Source organism: Anopheles funestus, chromosome 3RL, assembly GCF_943734845.2.
Source record: "Anopheles funestus chromosome 3RL, idAnoFuneDA-416_04, whole genome shotgun sequence".
NCBI classification, from domain to species: Eukaryota; Metazoa; Arthropoda; class Insecta; order Diptera; family Culicidae; genus Anopheles; species Anopheles funestus.
Genome location: NC_064599.1, coordinates 50093171 through 50105353, shown reverse-complemented (window position 1 = coordinate 50105353; position 12183 = coordinate 50093171). Strand labels below are relative to the sequence as shown.

Sequence of the window (12183 nt, the reverse complement as noted above, 5' to 3'; positions counted from 1 at the left end):
TGAAGTTGAAAATGACCGATATGTTCCAAAGTGTTTAGAAAAATACCACCCTCACAATTATCAGTTTCATCAGTATCCTCAGGAAAAGTGCGATTATTGCGGGCGTAAGACAAGATAGCATCCACAAAAACCTTCAGAATATTACAGTTTTTTTCGACTTCACTCTGGATTTTCACTTGCCAAATTCAAGTCTATAATTCGGCCCAACTGAAGAAATTACTCGAAGCTTTTCCATATCATGTACATTTGCCAGTGTTGATTCGAGTTTTCATGGATTTGGATGCAGGGGTTTAGATATTTCCAATCGTTGAATCCATTTTAAAGATTCGCAAATTGAGTTCCGGTCATATTTTTACCAAACAGCACACAAAGAAAGCAAAAAAGAGCATTTTTAGTTTAACTATAAAGCAATCATTAGGCGCGTCTACACAATGCCGAGCATAGGAGCCTGTAACAAAAAGATTGGTAGGTGTTTTCGCTTTTTCACGATACTTATCTTTTTGACAGGTTTTATTTCTTCGGTGCAAGGTGCTTTTGCGTGTTGACGGAGTGCTGTTAAGTGAAATAAATAGCAGCAGAAATATTGTTTTCACCAGAATTAAACATGTATCATAGCAAAATGATGTTAGCTAGAAGTTTACTAGCGGTATCAAATGGTATAAGGTTATTTGCGGCAGCGCGTCGACAACGGGGTTGTCGTGATTTTTGGACGCAAACATTGTTTGAACATCGCAGAAATACTACTTGGAAGATATGAGAAATGAAGGAGTTTGAGATACTCTAAAGAATTTCGTGCAGCTCAATAGAGATGATTTCAATCCTCTGCTGCAGCTTGTAAGGAATCGTATCGCAAAGAAGGATACAACCATGCGTAAAGCGATTTCTCCTCTGGAGAGACTATGTATAACAATGCGATTCCTTGCAACGGGCGATTCATATGAATCGTTGTCCGTCCTATTCCGAATAATAATTTGATACATTCTTTAAACACCTAATGTAAGATAAGTTTTTACTGTTCACAAAAATATCCTTGTTTACATACAGGTCTCAAAATCTAATATTTCAAAAATTATCCCGGAAGTATACGATGCCATCAAAGAAGCTCTTCATGATTATGTAAAGGTAAAATTTTTTTTGTTATCAATATTTACGTAATCAGTCTATGTTGTGTTAAACGATAACATAAAAAATTTAAGAGGAACATTAATGTTGTATAATTAGTTTTACACATTTTTCTATAACTATAACTGGACATGGCTTTATAGCTCGTTAACACTAGAACCGCCGGACTTTTCAACCTTACTTGAACCGCCATATGGGACAATTTTGTCCCATACGTTAGGTATACGTATTTAGACAAGTTTATTATTACCTAAAGGTTTTTGGTGGTTAAATTGTTAATAAGCATCATAATTATTAATAACAAAGCTTTATTAGCAACTCAATCAATAATAATCAAAACAAAATGCCACCCTTCAACGACCTCGTTAATCCAGAACTTAGATTTATATACAGGAACAAACGAATAACTTTACTATCGATATTTAGCAATTACGTTCAAAGTATTTACAACAACGAAATAGATTCGCACTACGACAAACATGCTTTGAAACAAATAATAATGTAAAAATTCAAGGAGAACTATAATTGAATTATACGCAGCCGGACAGGAAATAGCATGTAAGAAGAGGATATAAAGAATTAAGTATTGTTTTATAAAAATTATAAAAAATAATAATAAAAAAAATCAAATTGAGATCATACGTTGTTTGGTCTACGCGGGCGTCTGTGACTCCTTTTAGAAACATTACAAAAATTCGATGTCAATACAGCTCCAAATGAGCAAAAGAAGCGGACAAAGCTTTTTTCGAAAGCAAAAGGAACATCTTGATTAATTATTTCAAGCATCTATAACACATCTTTAGGTTTCTTGACATCAGTACAAAATATTACATTTTTTCATCAGAACCTGGTTCACATGAAACGCATACGTACGAAACTCTTTTAGTACATTTTTTACATACTGGTCTATTGCATGTGAAGCATTCGTTAGCACTTTTGCCCTCGTGGCAAGACATTTGAACCTGGCAGCGCCGACGAGAACCTCCAGCACCTGACACAGGCAAGTTTGCGTTGGCGCTCTTATTTTCAACGTACTCTTTGGCAAGTTCTTCGCCTAGCTTGAAAAGAAAATCGCGTCTAGATATATTTTCTTTTGTAAGTTCTTTGTACAAGACCCAAGCATTGATTCCCGCCAAATCCAGAATGTTAAAAAATGAATGAACAGGCCATCTTCTACTAGCACTTTTCACGGAGTACTTTCTACACATTTGGTCAACTACATCAACTCCGAACTTGGTCGAGTTGTAAAAAGACACAGTTTCAGGCTTTGATTTTTGATCGTTTCCAGTTCTTACATCACGATGCATTGAGCTCAGTAAAACAACATTTTTTTTAGTTTTTCCTTGATAGACTGTAAGAGTTACGTCGTCGCTTTTGAACGCTTTTGTAAAGTAAAGGTTTTCTTTGGCTTTCTTTACGCACATCGGCACTTCCCTTCTAGCCTTGTTGACTGTGCCAACTAAGCTAGTTTTTTTGGATTTCAAAAACTTAGCTAATTTTAAGGAGGTGAAAAAATTATCACAAGTAACGTTTCTTCCTCTGTTTAGGTACGGATCTACTAACTTTTTGACTACAAAATCTCCGAGTCTCTCCTCCGCGTGACGTTGATCATTTTTTCCGAGATAAGGAAATATGTTGATAACATATTTCGAATCTACGTCAACAGCCATCCAATACTTTTGTCCGTATTTATCCGGCTTCGACGCCATAAACTGCGTAAATGGGCACCTCGTCTTGGATGGAAACAACTGTTCATCGACAGAAATGTTAGGACCCGGTACGTAGTTGCTTTGACAGTTTGAAACATATCTTGAAAACACATCTGATATCAGGGCAAATTTGTCGGTTTGCAATCGTTCCGATCTAGTCGATTTTTCGTCAAATCTCAGGAACTTCATAATCTCGCGAAACCTATTACGTGACATAACATTCTTGCAGAAAGGAAGTCCGTATTTCTCAGACTACATCAGGTCAATCTCCATGCCTTTGGACTCAGTAGCTCCGCGAATGTACAAAATTGCTAGAAATGCACCCAGCTCAACGAGAGATAAAGTCCAGTCTTCAGTTTGCAATACTCTTCTAGCTTCAATTTCAGTGCACTTTCGAATTCGATTTAGAATACCATTATCAATGATAAGACGCCATGAATTCGAGGCTGCACCGGCGACTACGTATCGTTTAGCATAAGGAGACGGACCAGGTACGTCTCTTATAACGTTTAGTTCAGCAATTCTACCTCCATTAGCATTGTTAATTTCCACTACTTTCCACTCTGTGCCGTCAGGTGCCTCTGCGATCGATCCAACAACAAGTTTATCTAAAGAACCTTCCAGTTTGCGGTTCGTTTTAGCTACTACTTTTGACTGTATATCAACTTGGTCATTTCTTGATTTTGCAGGGGCTACACGTGGAGCTCTTCCAGCGTTAGAGTCTGTAGTTTGACGAGTGCCGCTGACCCGACGAGTTTCCTTTGAAGGTCCAGTGCCAATGTCTGCGACAGAGGTACGCTTTCTTCCAGCTCCTTGGCTTGCAGATTCTTTATCGGAAATAAACATAAAATAAAATAATGCTTGTAAATAGCATACGTGTGAAAAAGTTAATAAAAGTGGTTTGACAATCAAATCACTTTTGTATGATACCTGCCTTCAACAGAGCGCTGTACTTGTTCTGGAACACAATCTTCCAGCTCGTAGTCAGATGAGTCACTAGATGAGCATACCAATGTATCAAATAAATCGCTGTCAGAGGTATCGGACAGAGGATCCCCTTCTGATTGATCGCTGGAAATGTCGTTCAGGGCAGCGACAATCTCTTCGGATCGTAAACTAGGCTGGCGCGCCATAATTACATACTCTTGAAAGCGCACAAATAAATATTGCACCTTGCAAACACTTGCAATATCCTAAGTGCACCAGGCAAACTGGTTGCCCCGGGAAAGAATACACAGCGACCAAGCAAGCCGGCAAGTCGAAGTGGGTATATAGACTAGCCGATTGATGATAGCGAAAAAATAAGCCCGTAGTAAACAAAAGTAAAAGCACGTATGTAGTTGAATACTTTCGCGCACTTTTACTGTTCTATACGTATTGACATCCCTTGTATTCGTATTGACATCTGTCACTCGTTGACAGCAGCTATACCAGCCGTCACAACGTATTTTGCCTATGGGACCAAAATGTCCCATATGGCGGTTCTAGGTTGGAAATGATTTTTTTAAAGTACCATATGGAATACACAATTTTTAAAAAGCGCATTCGAAAGATAGTTTAAAATAAATAGAAGTCAGAAAATTTCAAAGGGTTATCACGACGGGAAGCGGAATAACACACCTTTTTCGAGTGCGATGGGACAAAAAAGTCGCATCGGCGGTTCTAGTGTTAAGCCATGAAAGAAGAAGTCCTTTTTAAATGTAAAAAATCATTTGGTAATTCATGTTTGGTCATTCATTTGGTTTATTCCTCATGTTGCCCTGTTACAACCTGGTGCATCGCATCATTGCAGAGTTTTATTAACTCCTCCTGCCGAGCCACAGGTAATTGGTTCAGCGTTTCTGTGACGAGGTTGCCAAAAGCAACGTTCCTACTGTTTTGAACGTTCAAACTATGTATAATTGTCTGTTGTTCTGGTTCAACCATTACGGTTTCATCGTTCAAACCTAGATCTTCATTTTGTACAGTACCGCATGGCATGGTTGAAGGCTGGATTTGTTCCTCAATAGTTGAGGATAGCTGTGGTACTTCATCCACAATGGATAAACAAGGAGGAGGTTTATAAGGAGGCTAGTCATGTTCGTTATTTGTGGTATCGCTTTGCTGATTCGTTTGCTTTTGGGCTGTTTTGTTCTGAAAATTAAAACAAAATAATTTACTTATTATACAAGCATTAAAAATAATAACAATAATGGCATATATTGTTTTCTGACAATACGACCAAGGCCGTAATCATTAATTATAAATAAAATATATTTTTTTCTTTTTTGGTTTCCATCTACGAATACTGAGTGGAAGGAAGTTGCTACAGAATTTGAGAGGAAGTTATAAAAAAATTTACAGTATAGTTGTATGAATTTCACTGATCGGGAAATCGGTATTAAGGTGATATTTAGAGAAAAGATGTGTTGCACGTTAGAGGGTCAGTTTGCTACTGTTTTTTATTCTGTCCGGTTACAAAGTTCATTCGTAGTTCATGCGTTTAGTTCATTTTAGCTTATCCCTATTCCTTACTTCGTGCATCCGATTTATACTAATAGCTCCTAGTGTTGTCCTGTATCGTCATGTCGTAAATTCAAAAAACGGAATTCAAATATTTTTCGTACTATAAACTATAAATTCCAACAATAGTTTTAGGCTAAAGTCTGAAATAAGGACCCCCCCTCTCACGGTCACTCATCTGCGTGTCAATTTTTCGTACAGAGTGGTTCGGAGACTATGCAATGTGGTCTGAATTTGATTTTTTTATAATTACAAATACATTGTAGGAGGCTTTTCGCGTAGTGATTTATTCATCATCGATTCATCGAGGAACCATGTTCTACACCCTGTTTGTGAATCTGTAAAATTTTCCTCATTTTTGGCCCAACTTTGCCCCATAACTCAGGCGGTATCCAACGAATCGCCAATCTTTCTTCTGATTTGGCTAGATGGCACTTGTGACTACATTTCGTCCATGCACCACTAATCGCTACCATGTCTGTGGCCGGAGCTATTCGCGAAAGCAACTGTTGCACTTTTTCGGGTATTTGGTGCAATTTTCCGCATTTTTGACCCAACTTTGTCCCATAACTCGGGCGGTATCCAACGGATCGCCAATCTTTGACCTGTGGTCGATAGATGGCACCAATTGCTACATTTTCTTCTTTGACGGCCATGCCATTAGGTGTCTGTGTCTCGAAACATAATTAAAAAAACACGCAACCAATTGCGAACCACCCTGCACGAAAAAAAGTCACTCAAATGAGTGACCGTGAGTGGGAGGGTCTTGTTTCAGACTTTAGCCTATGGAACTTGGTTCCTCGATGAATAAATCGCTTTTCACTATGCGAAAACCTCCATACAATTTAATCGTAATTATAAAAAAATCAAATTCAGGCCACATTGCATAGTCTCCGAACCACCCTGTACGAAAAATTGACATGCAGATGAGTGCCCGTGAGTGGGGGGTCTTGTTTCAGTCTTTAGCCCAAATTATAATTATTCATAAAGCAAATTTACAATGAAGAGTGTGAGTTGGATTTAAAAGCTAAAAAAACTTAAAATAATTAAACTTATGTAATTTCATTTTACAATAGTTCAATCAAGTAGTTATCTTGTAGTTCAATCAACATTCACCCGAATCAACTTTAGAATAATATGGGCTAGCCTGTTCCAGGCCTGCTAGAAAAATGCCTTGTTTTGATATTGGTCGAGCAGCTGATCGAAACTATCATTAGAAAAAATATCGAATCTGCAAAACACAGGTTAATTTTGCTGAGCTGTTTGTATGGAAAGCTTGCAGTAAATAAGCCGCCAAATGTCAAAGTCCATATAAAAAAACTAGTGGAAAATATCATAGACTCCATTTGACGCGTGACGTTTGAGATCGAATGTCAAATCGATGTGCAATGCTCCGGAAAGTGTGCAACCTGCAGGTATAAACGCTTGCAGGGATTTGCTGTTAGGAAATGGTAGCAGAATCTTTAGAAAGCAATTTCACATTGTTTCACGAACAAAAACATGTTTTTGAGATTCACTTTTTCGGCACGCGTTACTTACATTCACATATTCGAAAACATTGGATTTCAAAGCAACATTTTGTAACAAATCCTTGCAAGCGTGTATACTTGCAGGTTGCACTGTAAAACTTGTTTACTATTTCTTTAACTACGAATGTCAAATCATACGATAGCAATACCATCCCGTGTAACAAACAGCGGTTTTTTTGTATGTACACCAACACCGGTACGTGAGGCCCAACGGCACGTGCTACGGACACCCTGTCGGGTCGTGTCAAAAAATTCAGCACGCTTGTTTTGCTCGCTATGTTGGTACTATTGACAGCAGACAGCACTTTAACGATACAATGTCAATGTGTCATTCCCTTTACCACTCGAACCTAGTTATAATGCCCGCGAGGGTTCTGTTAACTAGGTTTACGTTTGCCTCTTTAGACTAGCCTTAACCGTGCTGAATGCACCTGCACATATATTTGTATTCCTCCTGATCTATCCCTAAAGAGTTCACAGTATCATTGAGCTCACTAATCGTTCTCGAAATCTTCGATTTTCTCAGATGTTCTTAACGGGACGAAGTATCTGCCTCTAATGCCGCGGCTGCTTCCGCGGCAGATAGGCCTCTCGTTCTTGTTGTGGTACTGGCCAACACCCCGCTAATAGGCGGGAAAACGTCTTCTTCATCGCTGGACGAGCTTACGTGCTCGCCGTACAGCGACACTGCCAAAGTACGCCGCTCCCTCCACCTGGCGACACGTTCTCGAAATGCTGCACGTCGAGCAGCTGTTGTGGGCGATGGGGGTGGTGATGGCGGCTGCCCACCTCGCCTACCCTCTCGTCGTGCCACTGTGGCAGCACGTCGAGCCGAATTTCGTCGCTGGTTTCGTGCGATGGCCTAGGAGTTGTCCCGCTGTTGTCCCAGCGATGCACCGTCCTGTGCAGCCAGCCTCTCTCGTTCTGCGTCCCATTTAGCCTGGAGCTCATCTGTGATTCGAGCAGCAGCCTCACAGATGCGGCTAAAGCGCTCGGGGCTCTCCAAAAGACAACTCAAGATGGTGTCAGCAGTAACTCCGCAGCACCAGGACAGCGCTGGCAATCCGGGGACGACGTGAAACCCATGTTGCACAGATAGTCACGGAAAAATCCGTGACCGGACAACACCTGTGACAACTGGAATGTCACGTCTCCATGTTTCCTGGACTGCCAGGCTTTGACGTCTGGAACGACTCGATGTGTCCAGCGAGTATAGCGGCTGGCCTCCTCGCTATCAACATCCGCGTCCCATTCAGCCTGCCAGATTTCGAATGTCCGTTCACGTTCAGCAGCCCTGATTTGCACGCCAGTTACGGTCTGGTCCTCCTGGTGCAGACGACTGTAAACGCGACCGTCCTCCTTGATGAGTCGCAAATCGGGATCAACCCCGCAAGCAGCACTGCTGTCGCGCCACGTGTAGTCCGGAACGCTCTGCAAACTCGAATCGCCGTTTTTCGCTGTACACGACTGACAAGCCTAGGGCATTGTCGTTTTTCCAGGCCCTCCGACCATACTGGGGCCCTGTAACGAAGGATGGAATCCGCTACGGCCGCCAGCAGGCGGGCTCGCGACGATTTCGGGCCGCTGTGATTTGGCAGAAGCCGTACCACCGCCTCCGCAATGTTGGTCGCCTTGGCTACGACCTTTTCCACATGTGGGAGCCACGATAGATGGTCCTGCAGCCATATTCCCAAATAGCGAATGGTACGCGACGCAGGAATCGCCACTCCACCGACGTTGACGCTTACAGACACAGGCCGCTTAAGCGATGATACTACCATCATCTCCGTCTTCTCAGGCGCGATAGAAAGGCGATGACGGTCTAACCAGCCACTGATGGTTTCGATGGCCATTTCTGCTGTTGAAGCCGCGGCTTCAGGGGTCACCACAGGGACGAGCAGCACCAAGTCGTCAGCATAGCCAACTAACTCGACACCCGATGGCAGCGACACGCCCAGGACCTCATCATACAGCACGTTCCACAAAGTGCGGCCCCCCATCTTCGGTGACGCAGTGCTCGATGGGATCTTCGAAGTGCTGAGTCGTTGAAGCACGACGGTGGGCCTAGATGCTACCCCCGTTCCAGGCCGACCATCGATGGACATGGCCCTCACCGCAGAGCGGGTAAGGGCCTTCCTCTCCTTCATACCTCAGGAAACCGCCACAGGTTTCGATAGAGGTGCGGCACGAACAAATTGGATAAAAAACCAGAAAATAAGACTTTCTGGCTCACCTGATGACACGGTGCCAGAACCGGTGAAAAGTCGATTCCACGAAAAACTCCTATCGTTCCCGTTCCTACTCCAGCTGCCTAGTCGCCTCCGCCGGATTCGATAGAGGTGCCGCAAGCCCGGATCGGACGAAAATTGAGGGAGCTGTGCACGAGTTCCGGCCACTCCGGAATGTCAAGACCAGAACTCGACCCGGCGGTCCAATCCGTCCGTACTACGCACTGTTCGCCTGGTGGACTTCCGCTGATTTCGACGAGGTGTCGCACGTCACAATCAGCCAATAAATGACCGAGATAGACTGAGTTCCGGTCGCCAGAAAGCAACTTCAAGTTTCAAGGCTCTCACAACCACAGTTCTTCACCAATTCACACGCAAAATACTGCAATCGATGCGTCTTGACGAGTAAAACAAAGGTGTCAAACGTCCCGATCGGTCCACGTTACGCAAAATTACGCAATAAAATCGTTTTTACACTAACACAAACGCACTTCTTGGAGCGGACCGGTGGTGCATGTGATAACGGCGCCTGTCCACACGGCAGGACCGACTTCAAATCCCATCCGGACCATCCCCCCGTAGCAAGGACTGACTATCCGGCTACGTGGTAAAATAAGTCTTGAATCAGCCAGGCCTTTCTAACCGAGTGAAAAAAAACGCTCTAACTCACACACACACCACTATACCGATTTTTTCAGATAGGAGAACTCTACCGTTTATGGACCGATTCCGATGATCCGCGTATCAATCGATGCGTCCGGCCGAGACCTATTCAGTGGTGGGTGGGTCGTGGGGATAGGAATTGACCCCAAAACGTAAAAAAAAACATCTTTTTCTCGCGTATACGCCGTTTTACCGAGTGTTTGTGGTCCGATCGGCCTGGGGCCAATTTTCACGGGTGTCTTCCGATGGGCCACTGCTGTTTTTATTCTCGGATTCACGCCAAGTCGTCGGGTTAATTTTAAAAAAATCAAGAACCAACCCGGAACCATCCCGTCCATCGTCCAAACAGTTTTGAATCACAATCAAGTAGATACTGTACACTCACTTTGTTCTGAACCTTTTTTTCCTTAATAACTCGTAAACGCCTGGACGGATTCTCAAACAAAACACACCAAAAGTTGCGTCTCGCCAACGCGCACCAAACGAGTCCGAGGTCAAACACTTCACGCACTAGAGAGATATTAACGATCTCGTTTAGCCTTTAACAACACACACACGCACACACTTTCACTCAATCCAAAAATTTCGGCGGATGCGCTCCGACGGCGCGCGTCTAATGGTGTTCTTGGTTTTCAAATCCGCCAAATTTTCGATTTTAAAAAATTAGAGAACCACTCTCCGAAAAGCTCTGTCCCGTTGGCACTTAGGGGGCCTAAATTTGGCCTGGGGATCCAGGACCAGAATCGGGGATCGGACACGTGTATCCAAGATGGTAGGCCTCTTGGTTTCGGAATTATTCGCGATTTTTCTTTTCTTTACACGGAGAACAGAGAAAACATGTCTTTACTCTACAAAGGTTTCGCTCAGACTGACGGCAGACAGCAGTCTGCCATCCAAGATGCATAGCCTCCCAAGATGCATAAATAAACGAATACAAAGGAAACAAAAACACGATCCTACACTGTTGGCGTCTGTACACGTACAATGCGTATAATTAATTGCATTACGCACGCGTACAAAATTTTTAAAATTATTTTCGATTGAAATCAAATCACAAACTAATTTGCGGCTTGTTGATTTTACGACACAATATCAACAAGAAAAATAATCACTAATTCACACGCAACGCAAAGCACCAATGGTATTTACCGGTGTGTAAAAAACGAAGCAATTTCCATAACATGTACCGAAAGTTTTTATCCTCACTACAAATTCAATGTGCTTGCCGAAGCAAGCACGTAGTGCAGGAGAAAAACTAACACCACACATTTATGGCACGGAAAGAAAAGCACAACTTTCAGAACTGCACTTTTCACACTGCATAAAATAACGCGGATATATGCAAACTTCCGCGCATTATTCACGCACAAAAGAATACAATATTTTCTAACTCCCACAACACGTCCGCTCCGGATGTAACACACAGCAAACTGCGTCAATATCAATGATTGCTGGATGTCAACCTACACATACAATCAAAGAATTCGTGTTTGTACACGAGTTTTACATCATTTCCCCAAGGTTTTCATGTAAAAAGTGCTGACATTGCTAGTCGGGATGAACCGTTCATGGTATCCTTGTCAACAATGTCATCTACATATGTTTACCTTGTCATATAATGCCATTGGAAGAAATGCCGATCACATTACAAAATCATCTGAGAAACGCTGTAAAATCCTTTATAGCCGAAAACTGAAAAACGAACAAATTCCACTTAGTTTCAATTTCCTTGCCAACAGGATCGTCCCATCCTGAGGTACAAATTTATAACTGTTGCATAAGAATTTTCGCCCAAACTATTGCAGGGAAACTATTCCCAAAGGGATTCGCCTTTTAATGGTTGCTTTTTGTGCACACTAATGTCATCGGTACACGGTCTCCACAACAAACCCCACGCTTTCACTGAATCTGAATCGCACATCTCTCCACGATTACTAGCATTTGGTAACGCGAGATTCTCAGCAGACACCTCCGATAACACTGCCGGCACATTAGAAACCCATTTTCGTAGTGGAAACCTTGCTTCACTTAACATTTCACTTAACTCAGCGCGTAGCTGCTTAGCTACCTGAAAAGTGTCCACCACTCAGAAGATCGTCCATATAAAAATCTTCTTTGACTACACGGTGTTATAGCGGAATTTCATTTCATTTCATTTCATTTCTGTAATTTATTGTAGGCCGCAAGGGTTTGACAATACTTAACTTAAAACTAAACAGTGAAGAAAAAAAAAACTAAGACTAAAGTAAGCTTAACTAACAACTGTGAAATAGGACCGATCCCGTGAATAGAAAAAGAAAACAGGTAGTGTGAGAAAAGGGAAAGGAAAAGGACAACTATAAAGAAGTGGGTGGTAAGAAGGAGGCAGATCGAAGGAGAGAAGAGCGAAAAGAAGAAGGCGAAAAAAAGAAGTCAAAATTATTAGAAACC

General features: G+C 42.3%; 1 protein-coding gene across 1 annotated transcript; it reads right to left on the bottom strand.

Moving 5' to 3' along the window:
* Positions 1–1151: 1151 nt before the first annotated feature.
* On the bottom strand, positions 1152–4497 carry LOC125769653 (uncharacterized). Its single transcript, XM_049438461.1, has one exon. The coding sequence runs from the start codon at positions 3045–3047 to the stop codon at positions 1950–1952; it is 1098 nt and encodes a 365-aa protein (XP_049294418.1). The 5' UTR covers positions 3048–4497; the 3' UTR covers positions 1152–1949.
* Between the last annotated feature and the right edge of the window lie 7686 nt (positions 4498–12183).